At 39.0% G+C, this 19,216-nt stretch overlaps 1 protein-coding gene across 5 annotated transcripts in view; it reads right to left on the bottom strand.

Moving 5' to 3' along the window:
- Window positions 1-8,040, bottom strand: part of PPP1R12A (protein phosphatase 1 regulatory subunit 12A) — a 144,312-nt gene extending 136,272 nt beyond the window's left edge. For 3 of the 5 annotated variants that reach the window (XM_058568726.1, XM_058568728.1, XM_058568729.1), the window contains exon 1: window positions 7,596-8,038. In XM_058568726.1, the coding sequence (XP_058424709.1) occupies window positions 7,596-7,832 (237 nt within the window). In that variant the 5' untranslated portion in view covers window positions 7,833-8,038. Of the gene's footprint in view, window positions 1-7,595 lie in introns of all 5 variants that reach the window. The other 2 variants (XM_058568730.1, XM_058568727.1) reach the window with 2 other exon arrangements.
- Window positions 8,041-19,216: the final 11,176 nt, after the last annotated feature.

The raw sequence follows: 19,216 nt of genomic DNA, 5'->3' as shown, positions 1-19,216 counted from the left end.
GTCCACACTTTGAGCTTTGAGCTGTGCCTTAATATAAACAGCTGGGAAAACATCCCAGAGGAATATTACACGTGCAAAGGCTTACAGAAGTATAAATATGAAACCAGTGATTTCTAAAGAAAGCTTTCACAGATCTACCTCCTGCATCTCTTCAGGTAAATTCTTTTTTTGCTCCTTACTGGGTGACTGATCAGGGGCCAGGCACTTGCACCCTGATGATCTGGCTTGCCACCATCTGTACTCTATCATATCATACCAAAAGGAGGACCCTAGGGAATAGAGTTATGAAATCTGTTCACCCTCAAATACTCTCTCTGCTTGCATGAAAGAGCATCAAGAACATCTGTTGTTAATACGGCAGTAATATTATAGATTGATATGTGAGTTCCCATTGTCCTTTATTTCGATATTATATCCTTTTGTTATTGTTAGAATATGTTTTTTCATTATGAAATGATGATGATAGTAGAAGGTAATCAAGTTGTTTGTTTTTAATGGTCTAACATGGCAAAATAAAAACTAGGCTATCCTTTTAGTCATCGAAATTCAAAAAAACATTTTATTGGTCCATGAAATGTAAAATTCTGGGAATCAATGATATGATGGGCAAAAAGTAAATCACATTTCAAATGGTGCTCTCACTTATTACTAGTAAGGAAAAAAAAATTCTACTGCCTTTTCCAAGTTAAGACCTGAAATGTAATTTGGCTAAACTTTGCAAAACGATTTAAGGAATGGAATATTCTTATAACTTGGATATTCCTACTAACAAAAGGCTTCCAATTAAAATCAAACATGATTAATATTAAAAAGTTTGTTTTACTAATTTAGAAGTTAATTCAGGTAACTTTGTTAGCATTTAATCAGAAAGTAAATTACAGGAGATTAAGCTAAATGGTAGTGACAAGCTGGAGGTTGTTTTCTTTTTTTTTTTTTTTACTATCACTGATATGAGTTTACTCATAATTTATCTTTTCATTAAAAGTGTGTGCGTATAAATATATAAAGCATTTACTGTTAACGAGTACATAAAAATGCCTAAAGCAATAATATAAATTGATGTTAATGTAAAGGAAAATGAAGATGTTTAAAAACTAAACTTTATGTCCTAAAAAAAGGACAGTTTTTGTAGCTACGGCAACTTCCTTTGCAACTTTCCAAAGTACTTGATCAAATATTCTGCACATAATGGTCAGTCAAAAATAATCTTGGCAGTTGCTAAAATTTAGGACCGATTCTGAGATTAATTTAGATATAGTAATACTGCATTTCAATTACCACATAAATCTCTTAAGTGTTGGCTAGCTAAAACAAAGTAGAGGAAGAAAAAAGTACATATATGCGTGTTTCATTTGATTCTCTGCTGATTAACAGGGAAACCTCCAACTACTAATCATCAACCAAAATAACTGGAAGATTTAGGAATACTTTGCTCTTTAAATTTAAAAGAAGATATCTAGCATAGTGTTAAGTTGGGGCTTTGGAATCAGAGCGGCGTTAGAACCCAGCTCTGCTGTTTATCACCTAGGTAACCTTGAGTAAGAGAAAAGGGATGTTGTGAGAATTAAATGAGATACTGGTTGTAAAAGCACCTACTATAGTGTTTCACATATAATAAATCCTCAGCAAACGTTCACCAGCCAATTTCACTCCTCAGTAAAACACTGTGATAAGTCATGGCTACTACATATTCAACCCCAACTTAGAATAAACTCACAATGACTGTTGGAGCTCTTCAACCTTTCAGAGGTATACCGAAATGCCAATACTCCATCTTCTCAACATGATTGTGGAACCTCACAAACTTGCAAAAGAAAAGTGGAGTGAAAATGGCAACTTTTTGCAGGCAGAGAGGCAATGAAAAGAGCAACTTCAAGAAGTGTCAAGAAGTACATGTTTTACAGCAGTAACAAAGCAACGTTCTATATCCCGCCCCCCACACTGCGCATAAAAGGTTTTTAAATAGTTATCTTTCAAAAATCATCTAACTAGATTTTTTTTTAAGTACAAGTACTTTTCTTATGTAAACAGTACTTGTAAAATGTGGTAACTGATGAATGATGAAAAAAAATTTCCTTTATTCCACCTAGTGCTTCTACCTGGCTATACTAGAAAATGCTCAGTCACAGCTTGCAAACACACTGTAGCTGAAGCACACGAAAGATGGTCTTGGTTATGACACTTCAAAGTCAGACCACAAAACTGTTGCCAGGAAGCACAAAGGCAGCAACTGCAGAGAAGGCATTATAACAGCGCCAGTGTGGGCACTGGTGCCCTACCGGCACATCCCATATATGGCTAGGGTTGTCCATTGAATTTCAGGAAGTAAGGGGCCAGTTTGGGGTTACAAGTTTAATTTTTTGTTTAGGTGGGTTTGTTTTTTTAAATGGATTTAGGATGATTTCAATAAAAAGTTTTAAGAGCTTTCAGCATAAAGAGGTTTTCTAACAAGAAAATTAATGTAGAGAAAATAATTTATACTGCTTTCTTTTAAACACAGATTTTAATATTTATAAGTGATCCGATATTCTTCTGAGATCTTAACACTCTCCAACAACAACAAAAAAAAGGTAAGCAATTATAAACTCTACATTCAGTTTTAAACAGATTTCTCATATACAGCAATTGCACTATTCTCTAATAAGAGACTCAGTATTAGCTGCTTCCAGTCTCTTTTCCTTCTGGTTGGAAAACACTTTAGCTCTATTAGAATACTTTTAAAAAGAGAGTTACATTTCAGATTACGATTCAGAGAAAACAGCTTGGATGAGAAGATTAAGCACTTAAGACTACACAAAAGTATTCCTTTTACTGACAAGAGGGGAGTCACATATTTTTACAAAGAAGCTTCAAATGGCTCCCTTAGAAGTTGATCAAATTTATATTTTAAGAGCAAAAGGATTTATTACTAAACTTACCTGCAAGTCTGTCTGTACTGAAAAGTAAAAGGACGACTTTATTTTAAAATTATAGCAGCATAGAACATGGATCTAACTCTACTTTGTATTCCTCTATAGGACCTAGTTCAGACCATTATAAAGAAGGAAGCAAATTAACTAATGACTCAACCGAATATTTTTCTATCACTTAACCAAGATTTAAACTGGTTTAGGATTTTTAATAGGAAGGAGGTTAATATTAAGAATTTTTTAAAATCTCAAGATATTAAAAAACTCTGCACAGAAGATCCACAACAAAGTTTTTCATTTGTTTTATAAACATACAAGTTCTGTGTGCAAGAACAATACTCTAAATATCTGTATCTGAAGGTTTTAAAGATTTATCTCACAACATACAAATACTATAAAACTTCATACCTACAATACAAGGTAAAAGATACAATTCAGTAAATCTTTAGTGAGTACCTACTATATGCCAGGCTCTGGAAATACAAAAATGTGGAAGATGGGGTCCTCACAGTCAGCCAGGAAAGACAAACTTATAAACACTATTCAGCAAGAAACGTTTTAATAGCAGCAGAGACGCAAAATAGAAGGTGCAGTGAGAACCCCAGAGGAGAGAGTCTCTCTCCAAGGCTATACTATTACACAAATTCAAAGGACAGAAAGATCCCTTCTGGCTGTCAATTGGGTTGAACCCTGAAGAATGACTAGGATTTTGATTGGCAAAGAAGGGAGGGAGGATATTCTAGTGGCGGAAAAAGCATGGCCATAGGCATGGACACAAAAAAGAGTAAAGGACATAAAACAATAAAGATATATCAGGTATAAGCTATATGGTGAAACACTTTAAATCTGAATTTAAGGAGAGGAGTGACAGAAGCAAAGCGATACTGTTAAAAGATTAATCTGATAGCAATATGAATGCTGGATTGGACCAGGGAGAGAAGAGGCGGGGAAAGCAATTAAGCTATTACTATACTCTAGAGACAAAAATAATAAAGGTATAAAGGAGGTTGAAAATGAGAGTGGCAAGGAAAAGAATTGATGCAAAGGCAGTTGTACAGAAGAATGACTGGATATATGTAGACAAGGGGATGAGTAAACTAATTAAAATGTTTAAAGCTTGATCTAGAGATTAATGACATTAACAGAAACAGAGGCATCAATGAGAAGAGTAGGTTTGGTGAAGAAAGATATAAGTTTCATTTCATGTTGAATTTAAAGAAATTCCTAACATTGATGTAAACCTGTCTAACAACTGAATCAATAATACTCATGACTGAAAAAAACGATACTGATAAAGTCTAAAGATATGAAAATATACATATATATATCTAAATTAATGTTAAGTGATAAAAGTAGATTATAAAACTGAATTACAACCATGAAAATCCGAGTTTGAATAATAAGAATCCCTCGAAGAAATCATGAAGGTAAATGTAAATACACTAGTTGCCATTCTATGGCAAAGGGGGTGGACCTCTATTTATTATATTACTACTTAAAGATTTATTTTTAAATATAAAATCACAACTAGTGAATAATATTTCATTTTAAATCAATACTTCATCATCAGCAGAAAAATGGAAACAAGGGATTGGAGCGCTGCAGAAATGTGAGAACTGCAAATCGACTTGGAAGTCACTGGCACAGAGGAAGTAGATAAGATTTTAAGGTAAACCCAAAAGGCTAAACCCAAAATTCTTGGAAGAAATCTCAGTCCTGCATTTTATGCACTAGTATCTGTAAGAATCAGCAATAAGGGATTCTATAGAAAACTCTATTATTACTCTCTTAAAATCTTTATAAAGTATACTGAAATACAGATCCAGATCACATAGTATACAACTACCAGGTAGCTATAAAATTAGAGCTGAGACCAAGATAGGAAATTTGACAAGAAATACTGCTTTTTCTCCTATTTGGATGACATATTTCTATACAAAAAGAACGGCTGAAAAGTGAATATCTTTCGTAACTTCTAATGAGAGAGCACAATCAATTAACTAAGAAATTTCTAAACATAAGGTGTTTACTTTAAAGATGGAAGTAAGATATTAGATTAAGAAGTATATTTGTGGGTTATGAAGTTCTTAAAACTTTTCTCCTGACAGTGAAATTCAGGACACTTGATCAAAACCAAAAAAATAAATTAATATTCCAAAAGACTAACCAATAATTAATCTGTTAAAAACATTTTAGGTATTCTATGATCTTTCCAAAGGTTTAAATAAAAAAAAACTATTCAAGGGCTATTAAACAAATCAGTAGGTCAATTATAGGTTTTACAATTTAAGTATTTAAAACAAGCAGTATTTGAGAGATTTCTTAAAAGCTTAAAATTTTCTTGTGATTCTTTTTAAACAAGTTTTTATCACCTTTCACTATCTGCTGTCCTGAATTTGCCCAAAGCGAACTCCTTGTTCTCAGTCACAATGGGAAAAAAGTACAAGAGTTAATAAACGAGAAATGAGAGTGGAGAAAACCTAATAAAATATTAATGCTGGATATTTTAAAGACTTGGGCTTTACTGACTTAAGGAATGTGCAGATAAATTACAAAAAGATATTATGAAAATGATTATGCATAAACTTGGAAACTTCTGATTAAGCACTTGTCAGGTAAAACAAAATACCCAATAAAGACTACACCTATACAACGCCAAACTAACTAGTGAATTCAGTTAATCAGGAAGATATTGATAAGAACGATAATTCCTGTAACATGTCCAAATCAAGAGGGGAAAAAAACCTTAAAAAGCCTCTTACATGTAGTATTTTCTCTTCCTACCTAAGCCAATAATAATTAACACAAATATTAGAAATTTTCCTCTCCCTCCAAGCCAACACAATTGGGTTCCTCCACAACAGTAATAACTTTAAATTTCAATTTGACAATTTTAATAAAACACATTGATGTAACCATTATCCAATTGTATCCTGACCTCAAACACACAATAACTGTCTTTCAGAATCAATTCCATACTAAAACACATAAATTACACTTGAAAGAAATTTGAAGATTCATCTTACATAATTACATTATCACTTTTAATGCCAAAAGTTTCTTTCATTCTCAACACCATGTTTTTAGAGACTCAAGTTATGCTATGCCTTAAAATAAAGCTCAGCCAATAAAAAGTTTGCTATACATTAGAGACTCTAAATTAATGGCATAGAGATAAAGACCATGCTATAGTTTTACTGGATGCCATATTCTGAATTCCAGGTTTGTCCTGCAATTTGTCAGTCATTTCAGTTCATCCAGTGAACTTTGTAAACAAAGGCTAAAAGCCAACTTTGATACGAGAATTCAATTAAATAAAATTTAAAACGGTCATCATTCACTAAACAGGAAGCAGTAAAAGGAAAAATGCCACCACACACCCCTCTTTTAAAAAGGCAGCAAGGTAATATGCGTAAAATATAAAGCCTTAGGTTTCAATCTCCCAAACAAGTTTCTATTGCAGCATTAATGAAAATAAAGCTAAGATCTTCCAAATATAACCAAGGTAACTTGGAGATAGTTTACAAGCCTTTTCATTCTAAGGGGAAGCTATTGCTGTAAAGTCGTTTTCTAGTAATTCCAGTTGCCCACTAAGAAATGCTAAGAGTCCGTCTTGTCACCTATTACCGTCACCGAAAAATTGCTTTTTATGCAGAACCCTCCGAGGTTGTGTTGCTTTTGGCCTGTTAAAGGCAAAGCAACATTATCTCTGGATTGCCAATAGTTTCTCCTTATTTGGCTAACATTGAGAGATCCCAATCACACTACTATAAAACTTTAACATGCACAAAGCATCCATTTTGAGAAAAGTTTGTGACCAGCTTTCTTTTTTCCCACCCGCAAAAGACAAATTAGAGCTTGGTAACCGGTTCTGAAGAGAATGCCCCGTGTTTATTCTTCTTTTTCTAAGCCCAGTGCACACCCCAGATCCCGGGGCTCAAGGATCTCTGACACTGCGGCAACCGTCCTCCGAGGAAGAGAGCCTTCAGTACGTTCCGGCCTGGCGGTGGGCAAGCCCTTTTGAACGCTTTCCTACCTTACCCATTTCCATCCCCTCCCTTTCTGCCGGTGCAGCTCTGCTAATTACACCCCGTTTTCCCCTCCCCAGTGACCAAGAGTAATAAAGGAGAAAACAGGAAATCGTCCGCTCAGGGCACTCGGCTTAGGGCTCTTGATTACTATTATTATCATCATCATTTGTAATCAAGTCCTAAAAACTACAACAAATCCAATGTCCATCTATAAGCCAAAGACGTCCATCTGCCCAAGTGCCCCTAATGCCCCTTGTGGGTCGTTTTCTTCAGCATCCCCTGTTCTCCGAGTATGTCACTGACATCGGGGCCCAGGCACAACCCCCCTACACCCCTCCTCGTCTCGACCCCAAATCCCCGACACACGTCCACAAACGGCCCTGGGGCCCAAGGCGACCACAGTCCCTTTTCCCCTCTCTCCCGGAAATCACCCGGTTCCCGACTCCACCACCAACTGGTCTGAAGGGGGCCTCAAGCCCAGCGCCTCCCTCCACCCCTTCTCTCCCTCCCTCCGTCGCGGGAAGCCGCCCCTTCACCCCGCAGCAGGGAGTCTCCCGCGGCCCCCCGCCTCAGGAGGCCGAGAGCGAGGGGAGGCCCTGGCGGGAGGCCGACGAGGGCCCGCGGGGTCTGGAGAGCCGGCGGCGGGCGCACAGACCTGGTGCAGGGCAGTGAGTCCGTCCACATTGGCGTAATTGATGTCGGCGCCGCGGTGCAGCAGCTTGAGGACCTCGTCCGTGTCGCCACTGGAGCAAGCAGCCAGGAAGACGGCGCCATCGTCGAACTTCACCTTGGTCTTCTGGCGCTTCACCACGGGAGGCTCGAGGTCCGTCTCGGAGCCGATCCAGCGCTTCAGCTGCTCGTTCCGCTTCTGCTTCGCGTCCGCCATCTTCATCCCCTCTCCTGCCGCCGGGTCTTCTTATCGCGAGGGGGAAGGGGGAGGCGGAGAGGGAAGAGAGGGGAGGCAGGGGGTGTGTGACTGTTTCTATGAGTGCGGGCCAGAGGAGGGCTGGGAACCCGGAGGAGACGCTCGAGACTTCCAGTATCCCACAGAGCACTGGGGCGGCGCGCCCGGCCGAGCGGACCTCCCTTCCTACCACAGAAGCCCGCCCGCCCCCGGCCCGGCCGCCCGTCACCGGCGGCCAATCTAACGTAACTTCGCGAGATCCGGGCAGGGAGGCGCCCTTCGGCCAGTGCGCATGCGCCCTGGGCCTGCGCCCGCCCCAGGAAGAGCGCGCCCGCCCCAGGAAGAGCGCTCCCGCGAAGTGCGGCGGGGGCTGCCAAGCCACCGGAGGGAAGCGGGTGTGGTCCCGGCCGCCTGGGCTGCGGGGGCTGGGGCCAACCTGGAAGGGCGGAGACAGGGAAGGAAGGTTGTCCTGCCGGGCTGAGGGCTCCTGGGGTTCCGGAGGCCAACAGTCGGGCTGTACGGCGGCTCTACAGGGCAGACCTGCCTCCGGGCTGTCTCGGCTCTGCTGAGTCGTTTGCTCAGGGCGGAGGATTTTCCTATTGGCTGCGTTATTTGAATGCAATGGAGGATAGGTCGTGAATTAGGCGCTTGTGATTTCTCTTTCTAAGCAAGTTGGATGAACTTGGGCCTGTCAGTATTGATAAGAACCTTTTAAAAGTGGGGTCTGTGTAGCCGAGCGCTTTGGTGGTAGTTACCCCAGATCTCAGCTCGAGGTGACCGCCTGGTGACAAGGGTTGACCTGCGGTAACTGCAGTGGCTTCCTGCCAACCTCACTGTAGAAACGTCTTTCTTCTTATGCTTCTTTTCTGTTGCTTTGTTTTCTTTTTTCTCTCACGCGTATTTTGGGTTGTCTTCCCCTTCCTTCAATGCTTTAAGCCTCTCTGGTACCACCTATGAGCTTAACTCAGCCTTGTTACTGGTCCTGACCTTTTAAGGGGTTTCTGGTTCCTGTTCCATCGCTTTCTAAGGATGGGTAAAGACCCAGCTGCCTCTAGAGTTCAAAAGGAATTTTAATATTACGCAATTAATTTAACCGGTATTTATTGAATACTTACAACGAGCCAGTCATTGTTCTAGGCACTGGCGATGCAATGATGATAATGACATATTTAAATTTCCTTTTGAGGTCATGTGTTTAAAAAAGGACTTATTAATTGATCATAATCATAAAAAAGGCTTTTTAACTTTATCTTGTATGACACTACACATACACACACCACACGCGATTCGTAACAAATACTTACGTCTTTTGAGCTATTTGCAATCTCCACCAACTGATATTTTTCTAAACACTCCATTGCTTTCATCCACTATCTTTTAGAGCATTTAGAGCCAAAATAAGAAAAGTTGTAAAACTTTACATTGAATGGAATTTTAGGGATCTTTTAGACTGAGTTCCCAGAGAACTAATTGACTTAATTTTACTCAGCAGTAGCAGGATTAGGATTCCTTCAGCAAATATCATGCTTTTGTACCGGGTCAGGCATTGTTCTAGATGCTGGGGATGTAGGAGTGAACAATTAAGCTTTTCTTATTCTCCAGCAGACTACGCTGCGGCCTATCATATTGAGAAATGAAATAATTGAGTAAAATGTGATTAGGAAACCACCTGCCTGTCAGACTGAATTTTCAGAACTGCAATTACTAGGATGGTAATAGAACCCAAGTTAGGGTAAAAATATTTCCTCTGAAAATATTGTAGAAATAGAAAGTGAGTGTAACATGCATAAAATGCACTATTAGACCTTTGAATAATGATGGCGTTAGGTGCTGCATAACTCTTAGTACTAAAATACAAAATTCCTATCCACTTTAAAAACTCCAGAATACAGCTCTTAGAATAAAAGAAAGGAATTTGAGGATTGTCTACCTAGAAAATTTGACAGCTTGTCCTTACTGTTTCCCAAGCTCCTTACGGTCTACTTGGTAGCTCTTACAAGTGCTCTGGAATATAGATCGGTATCTCAAGTTTTTATTTGGGCAAGAATTTGGTGAGAAGTATGATATTTCTGATTCAAGCACTTCAGGATGTAAAATTAATAAATAAAACAATAGTTTATTAGTAAAACATAAATAGTTAAGTATCAGTTCCCAAAGGCTACCAGTCAAAAACAAAACAAAACCCCACCTGGGCTATTAATTTATGCAAATTTCACTGAGTTGAGATTTCCTACCCCAGCTCTGAGGGTCCGGAAGGTCTATGTTAATTTCATTGGACGTGCTCTTAAACTGCCCCCTGCTTTGCCTTTTTGGGGAGGATTTTTTTTTTTAATGTTATTGAATTAATGATATTGAAGACCTATGGCTAGTTCCAGAACAGGCAAAACTTTTTATTTCAAAAACAAGAACGACACAAAGCCAATCACTTCGTACTACCTTAATAGCTGAGTGCACGTAAAAATTTATCTAAGCAGAAGAAAAAACTGAAGAAATGCAAATATTTTCATTTCCTAATGACCTCTAAGTAGATTGGGGTGTGAGGACACTTTTCAGCTCCTTTAAGGCAAATTAAGCCTTAAAATAGAAGTGCAAATTAAACTATATTAATTTGCTAATTGTTTTTCTTTGCTGCAGCAAATCATTAATCATGTTGGGGTCTTTAGTTATGGCATGGAGGAGGTTGTCAGAAGAGAATCTGTACATATCTTTTTCAAAGCTTAATTACACTACAGATATCCTCTACTAATCATTAATTTGCTTGTTAATTATGATCAATTTGAAGAATTTTTACTTAAAGTATAAATTTATTTTAAACACAGCTTAGAATTTTTTCTGTACTCTCTCTCTGAAGTACCATCACCTAGAGAGTCTAGTATATGATGCTAAACTTACAGTCAAGTTTATTATTAGCAAAACAACTAGGTAATGTAATAGGCACAAAAGCTTGTGTGTGTGTGGCCCTAGCTTAGTACCAACCTATGCATTGTGGAGATTTATTTATTTATTTACGTATTTATTTATTTATTTATATCTGAATCTAAACTTGAAAATATATTTGATCGTGTTGCAGTGTGTGAACACAAGACAGGAAAAGGAAAATTTTAAAGTCAACCCAAGCATAAAAAATTTCAGAATTAGTCTTTTGTTCAGTAAAGGACTGGTTATTTGCCATTTGGTAAAAAACTTTTTTACATGTAAAAAATTAATGTATTATAAAGAAAATACTTGAGAACTGTTGGAATCCAAGTTGTTTCTTTGCATGTTTAATTGATAGGCCATTGCTTTGCCAGGCTTTGCATTCTTTATAAAATAAGAGTGAAGTCATATATTACTAATACAATGTAGCATACTAAAATTTTCTATAAACGGACTTTCTGTTTAGTGAATCTTTTTCCCCATTAACTTTTGTTATACAATTGGAAATATATTTTGGTATAAAAGTGTACATAATATATTGACAGGTACTTTTAGGTTATATGTTTTAACTTCTCCTCAACTCTCGTTCAAACCTGAGATTCTATAGTTATACACTTGAGAATAGAATAGTCCACAAGGCAGTTTCGTCTTGTCTCCTGTACTCTACACCTGGTCTAGGCTCTCTTCCATTGTATAGTAATTGGTTTCCAATGTTGTTTTCAGGAACCTGAAGAAAAGCTTCCAATCTATTAGCATCATAAGATATTCAGTCCCACCCAGGTTGTTGATCGAAACCAACAGTGAACCCCCCTAAGTTGCTTCAGACTCCACTTTTAGACCAATGCTGATTTCTGGATCATGGCATCTAACCCCTTGCCTTGCTTCGGGGTTACAAAGTCAGCCTCACTCCCAAGACCCAGTAGTTCCTTCCTCTACTCTGAAAGTCAGCTTCCTTTTAACTCTTCAGGATAAATTCTCTGCCACATCTGGCTTCATTCCAAGAACCTTCCCTAACACGGTTACTTGTGGCTGATAGTCCCACAAAGTTCCTCTGTCCCCACAAACTGAGAATCAGATGAGTGTCTGGCAACAATCCAAAGGCAGGCATAGTGCTAAAGAGAGGAAAACTTGCCTCTAATGCACATGACTTGCAACCTGTATCATGATCAGTGTCAGAACACCACATGGCCGTTCATACGAATTGCTTAATTTAGTGTTTCCCAAATTTTGTCATGATTTTTGCCTCATCCGGGAACCACAAATACTGTTATTAATGTTTTCTTTAATCTTTTTAAAAAACTTAAATAGATTTATTTTTAAAAGAAACATTATGTCGCTTTGGTAAGTGGAAAACATTTTCAATTGACATAAAAGAAGACATTTAAAAAAAAGACAATGAAAACAAAACAGTGTTATTCTGGTTAGGTTGCCTATCAAGGATCTGAGCCCAAGGCCTGTTCTTGCTTTGTTAAGATTAGACGTATTAGCATCAACCTGATACTTTTCTGCTTAATATAATCAGGAAGATTAAAAGATATTGAAAAGAGAATAGCTTTTTTGCTAAATGCTTCACTGGTATGTTAATGTTCCAGTCATCTAAAATTACCTCATGTACCACCAGTCTACATGTCCCACACTTTGGGAACCACTGGCTGACTTTGATTACTATGTATATTAACAGTTAGTTATGATTAATCTAGTGAAGGTTACAGGGCTGCTCCAACACCTGGAAGGAGAGTTTAGGTGCATGCTAAATGCTACTACTTGGAATAGTGACATTTAGTTGAGGGATTCATTCAAATGTCCTTCAACTCAAATCCTAGTAAAGCTTCTGAATTCCTCCAAAGACCAGAATGCAAAAATAGGCAGAGTAGGATACTGGTGAAAATAGACATGGGCAGTGATAACAGACACAGCATCACTGGTAATGACTATGCTCAGGGAGGTGGGAATAATATCAGCTTCAGTGTTGTTTTAAGATTACACGAATAACGTAGGTGAGAAAGAAAAAAATTGAGATTTTGTTTTTCTTGTGTTTGCCTCTTTTCCTTTCCTCATTTAAGATGATAGCAACTCTGCTTCCTTGCCTCAGGGGATGTTTGTGGCAGGAAAGAAAGCAGAAGTTGCTTTCAAAACACTTTCCTTCCTAGCTTGAAATGGTCGTCTCCAAATTTCTATTTAATAAGAGTTTAGGGCTAGTAATCGGGTTGGAAGTAGTATACTAGGTGGCTAGGAATTTGTTAAAGATACATTTTCATAGAATTATAGATCAATGCAAACAGGAACATTTTCTAAATTTGTTTTTATTCTCACTTTAAAAAAATGTTAATTCATGGGGCCGGCCCCGTGGTGTAGTGGTTAAGTGCATGTGCTCCGCTGCTGGCGGCCCAGGTTTGGATCCCGGGCACGCACCTATGCACCTCTTGTGAGACCATGCTGTGGCGGCGTCCCATATAAAGTGGAGGAAGATGGGCACGGATGTTAGCCCAGGGCCAGTCTTCCTCAGCGAAAAAAAGAGGAGGATTGGCATGGATGTTAGCTCAGGGATGATCTTCCTCACACACACAAAAATTAAATAAATAAATAAATGTTGATTCATAATATCATGTAATATTATTTTTATTTAGGGTGGAGAAGGGGAAACCAAGCAGAGGGATTCTCCCAAGCTGTCCTTGGGTACTGCCATGGGAAAGAAGGATTTCATTGGGAATAAAAAGTGATGCCTAGGCTAAAAGGATGAGAGAGAAGTCTTTGGGTCCCTAGAGCAGTGGGGATTTGCTCTCTGCTCCTTGGAAGTGTTCTTGAATGTGACAGGAACTCAGAGTGAATGGCTGAATGCTGCATCAGAGAGGCTGGGACCTAGTCCTGGGACTCCCACTAGCCAAACATAGCTATGCCACAAACTTGGCTGGTGCTATGGTCTGCATATCTGTGTCCCCTAAATTCATATGTTGAAATCCTAATCCCCAAGGTGATGGTATTAGGAGGTAGGGCCTTTGGGAGGTGGTTAGGCCATGAGGGCAAAGCCTTCATGATTGGGATTAGGGCCCTTATAAAAGAGGCTCCAGAGAGTTCCCTCACTCCTTCCGCCATGTGAGGACACAGTGAAGACTGCCTTCTGTGAACCAGGAAGCAGGCGCTCACCAAACAGACTCTGCGGGCACCTTGATCTTAAGACTACCCAGCCTCCAGAACTATGAGAAATAAATGTTTCTTTATAAGCTGCCCAGTTTATGATATTTTGTTATAGCAGCCCGAATGGACTAAGAGAGCCAGAATGGACTAAGACAGCAGTTGGTAGACTTGAGGTTGGTCAATACATATTGATTGACACCTATTATTTGTGAATCATTATTCTAGGCTCTGGGGATACAGGAATAAATGAAACAAATGACGTGCCTGCCTTCACCAAGCTTACATTCTAGTGGGGAGGGTCAGAAAATGAACAGATTTTAAATGAATAAATAAATTCAGATATTGCTGAGTGTAGTGAAGAAAGAAAATTAGGACGACAGAGAAAGTAAAAGACAATATCTGAAGTCACTGGCAGTTAGGGGGATGTGGGGTACGGAAGAAGGGGTTACTTTAATTAGTAAGGAAAGGTCTGAGCTGAGGGGGTGTGCAGGTTTTGTGGTGCCTGACATTTACACAATTTGGGGATTCCTCTTTAAGAAAAAGTATGTAAAATTACATAAGTATGTGGCCTTGGAAGGGACCCATTCAAGGGTCCTTCAAGGTGTCAGGTGTCAGGAAGACACCTGAAGAGATCATGCAGACTAGGATAGATGTTCCAACATTAACTATGTGCAAACATGACTGATGACCACTGTAGCATTAGGTAGTGTGACCCCAGAAACTTGACACACAGCCCTGGTGGAAAGAAAGACCATCAAGGATGACTGACATAGAGTTCCTTACTAGCCAGGTGTTAAGGTTGAAATTAAGTTCTTTATAGAAAACTAGGAAAGATGAGGAGTCTTTAAGTAAGATTCATTCCCAATACATATGTAAAGAGCATTGCATATACTGGACATGTATTTTGTTTTCTATTGGTGCTGTAAGAAATTACCACAAATGTAACACCTGATAACAATACCCATCTATTATCTCATAGTTCTGTATGTCGGAAGTCCAGGTGGGCTCAGCTGGGTTCTGTGCACAGGGTATCGCAAGGCCGGAAGCAAGGTGTCAGCTGGGCTGGCCTTATCTGAAGGCTCTTGGGAGCTCATTCAAGTGGCTGTTACAGGCCTGAGTTCCCCCATTTCCTTGCTGGTGGTGTACTGGGGGTCGCTCTTAGCTCTTAGAGGCCTGTATCTGTTTCTTACACTTGGCCCCCTCCATCTTGAAAGCCAGCCACAGTGTGTCAGATCCTTCTGATGCTTTGCTTCCTTTCTCTGAGGAAAATGAACATTCAATGAACATTCCTTAATCACCTACTATAATCCAAGAACTAAGTTTAAGAAAGTGAATGAGACATTGTCCTTTAAGTTAAGGAGTTTACACTTGAGTGGAGGAAACTGATACTGAAATAGATAATTTTAACACGTCAATAAGAGCTAATACATTTACGGAATTTACTAAGTGCTCATTCCTGTTACAAGCACTGTATGTATATATTACCTTACAGAGTAAGGGAAGGGATACAGATAAAGCAGTGTATACTGTTGAAGCACAGAAGACTGTACTTTAGTGGGGAGCTGAGGGGAGGGCCAGATAGGTGTGGCCTGTCAAGAAAATCTTTGAGAAGATAATGGTACATGAACTCATCCTCAAGGAAGAGTAGGAATTGGCTAGGCACAAACATGATGTGTGTGTGAGGAGGAGAAGGGATGTGGGGAGTGGGAATTTTATGTGCATAAAGGCAGAAAGATGGGCCTGCCCCGTGGCTTGGCGGTTAAGTGCGCGCGCTCGGCTGCTGGCGGCCGGGGTTCGGATCCCAGGCGCGCACCGACGCACGGCTTCTCCGGCCATGCTGAGGCCACATCCCACATACAGCAACTAGGAGGATGTGCAGCTATGACAAACAACTATCTACTGGGGCTTTGGGGGGAAAATAAATAAATAAAATCTTTAAAAAAAAAAGGCAGAAAGAGGGACAGTTAAATAGTGTCATAGCACAAAACATCAGGAGAGTCATAATAGGATACAAAGCTAGAGAAATAGAGAGTAATCTTATCATAGAAAGTCTTACATACAAACAGGGGGGCACATTTATCATAAAAATGATGGGATGATTGAAGGATTATAAAAAGGGTTACCAAGAATTATTCGGAGTAGCTCAGCCATAGATAAAATGTGAAGAAGGCTTATCTTTGAAACTTTTCTCTCCTCCCCAATCCTTTATCCTGTGACTCATTCTTGCTATTAGCATGTTTAATCAATTGTTAGTATAAACTGAGAATTAAGGTCTTAGTTAATAAGGCTTAAAAATATGACCTGTCTCATTTTAAAAGAAAATTCTCAAAGACTGAAAAGTCATCAGTACAATGACAAGCCATCAAAACCCTCATATATTTAGACCAGGATGGGTAACGCCTTTTCTTTCTGTTTGAACAGCAGCAGTAGTTGTTGAGAGAAGCGAATGGGTGATGAGGACTGTGTGTCCTGCTACTTTCTTCCTCTGCTCATTTGTCCTTTCTGGTTGCACGTTGGAGCATTAGGCATGTCCTACTGGGTTGCCCCCAGTTATACTTCAGTCAAATGGTCTGGCTAGACTAAATGACCTCACAGTTCCTTGGAACTTACAGAGAAAATTTATTTCTACCCCACCATCATAACTTAAAGATAACAAATAAATGAAGTCTTGGAACACCACTATTAAGACAGTGGAGACTTGTAGTCAAAAATTTGTACTAAAAAATTGGGAGAAAATTAGATATAAAATAATATGTAGACAGCCAGTTAACTTCTTTTAAGTTAAATATATATGTGTACACACACACACACACACACACATACGTACACAGTGTAGTGGACATCTGTTTTTTTATTTTTATATTTCACCTGTCTGGCATGCCTTCCCTCTTCTATTAATAGTAATGCAAAGGTTTTCCTGGAAGGGAGGGTGGATTAGTTATTTCATGGCACAGGGTCTTAGAATTATCCATCAAGGTTCCCTGGCCAAGAACAGATACACGAACCAGTCAGAATTCTTGATTGCAAACAACAGACTGACACTGCCTGTTTGTATTAGTTTTTCTATTGCTGTCCAATAATTTACAACAAATTTAGGGGCTTAAAACAACCCAGATTTTTAAATAATAGTTTCTGTGGTCAGGAGTCTGACACATTTTAGCTGAGTCCTCTGTTGAGGGTTCTTTGAGGCTGAAATCAAGATGTCTCCAGCTGCATCCTCCTCTGAGGCTTGGGGTCCTAACTCCAAACTTCCAAACTCACTGGTTGTTGGCCGCATTCAGTTACTTGTAGTTGTGGACCTGAGGTCCCCATTTTCTTGTTGGTTATCAGCTGGAAACTGCTCTAGCTCCTAGACTCGGCTCTCAGGTCCTTGCCAAGTGGCCCCTTCCACAGGCAGCTCACAGGAGATTCAACAGGAGAATCTTCCTCCAGGAAGGGCCCAGCCCCTCTTTTAAGAGCTTTCTCTGTTAACTCAGGCTCACTCAGAATAATCTCTTTTTTTAAAACAATTTCTTTTTACATTTAAAAATTTTAAATTAAAAAACATTTCTTTAATTGGGGTAAAATATACATAAAATACAGTTTACCATTTTAACCATTTTTAAGTGTACAATTTGTGGTATTAAATACATTCACTTTGCTGTGCAACCATCACCACCATCCATTCACAGAACTTTTTTCATCTTGAAAAACTGAAACTCTGTGTTCATTGAGCAATAGCTCTCCCCCCACCTCTGCAGTCCCTGGAAACCATCATTTTATTTTCTGTCTCTATGAATTTGACTACTCTAAGTACCTCATATGAGAGGAATCTTACAGTATTTGTCCTTTTGTGACTGGCTTATTTCACTTAGCATAATGTCTCAAGGTTTATCCATGTTGTAGCAGGTATCCAAATTTTTTTCCTATTTAAGGCTGAATAATATTCCATTTTATATGTGTGTGTGTGTATATATGTATGTGTGTGTGTGTGTGTGTATCATTTATTTATCTGTTCATCTGTCAGTGGATACTTGGGATGTTTCCACCTTTTGGCTATTGTGAATAATATTGCAGTAAACATGGGTGTACAAATATCTGTTTGTGCCCCTGCTTTAAATCTTTGAATATGTACTCAGAAGTGGAATTGCTGGATCATATGGTAATCCTATTTTTAACTTTTTGAGAAACCTCCATACTGTTCTCCATAGCATGTCTGCACCATTTTACATTCCTAAGGATAATCTGCTTTTGAGTAACTCGAAATTAACTGGTTTGGGACATTAATTGCATCTGGAAAATTCCATCACCATCATCATATAACATAACCTAATCACAGAAGGAAATCCGTTGTTTTCACAGCTCCCCTCAAGGCGAGGGGATTATCCATGGTGTGTACACCCTGGACAAGCATCTTGGATTCCATCTTAGAATTCTGCCTACCACACCTTCATAAGCAGAGAAGATATTTATGTTGAATGGTTCCAGAATTAATGGGAAGGCTGAAGAATGAAACCCAAAACTTTCTTTCAAATGGTTCAGCAAAATAAAAAATAATAAATACAAACACACACACAGATAAGTAGACAAAACAAATTTGACATGATGTTAACAGTTTCTGAATCTAGCTAATGGATTTTAAGTGTTCATTTCTTTCAACTTTTCTGTTTGAAATTTTTCATAATAAAATGTTGAGAGAAAAAGAAGCTATTGTGGGGAGACTGGGCTGTGCTTCTCTAACAGAGTCAATCCCATTGCCCCAGAGGCATTTGGAAATGTGGGTGGGGGTATTTTTGGTTATCAAAATTCCTGAGGAGCACTTCTGTGATTTAGTGGGGAGGGAGATGGCAGAGATGCTAAATAACTTGCAATGTGAGGGGATTTGCACAACAATGAATTATCCTTCTCAAAATGCCAATAGCTCCCCTGTTGAGAAATACTAAATATAAACCAATAAATACCTCTTCCCCAAAAATCCTTCCTTGACCCCATATACATTCTAGTGTCTGTTCTTCCATCCCCCAAAAAAATAATCCTGATAGGGTGATCTTTATTCAGGGATTCCACGTCCTCGTTTTCTATTCACTCCTTAATCCATTCTTGTGATTTCACAACCACCGTTCCCTAAAAACTGGTCTTATCAGGATGACCACTGATGTTATTGCTAAATCCAAGGGACCTTTTGCAGTATTTGACCATGATGAATACTTTCTCCTTCTTGAAAATTTCCCCTCATTTTCCATGGCACCACTTTCTTCTGGTTTTCCTCCTAATTCTCTAACTACTTTTCAGACTCCTCTCTGTACTCCTTTTTCTCTGCTGACATCTTATTTCACAAGATT

Source organism: Diceros bicornis, chromosome 25 (genome assembly GCF_020826845.1).
Source record: "Diceros bicornis minor isolate mBicDic1 chromosome 25, mDicBic1.mat.cur, whole genome shotgun sequence".
NCBI lineage: Eukaryota > Metazoa > Chordata > Mammalia > Perissodactyla > Rhinocerotidae > Diceros > Diceros bicornis.
The sequence above is the reverse complement of the archived record's forward strand: the minus strand, read 5'-3'. Positions and strand labels throughout refer to the sequence as shown.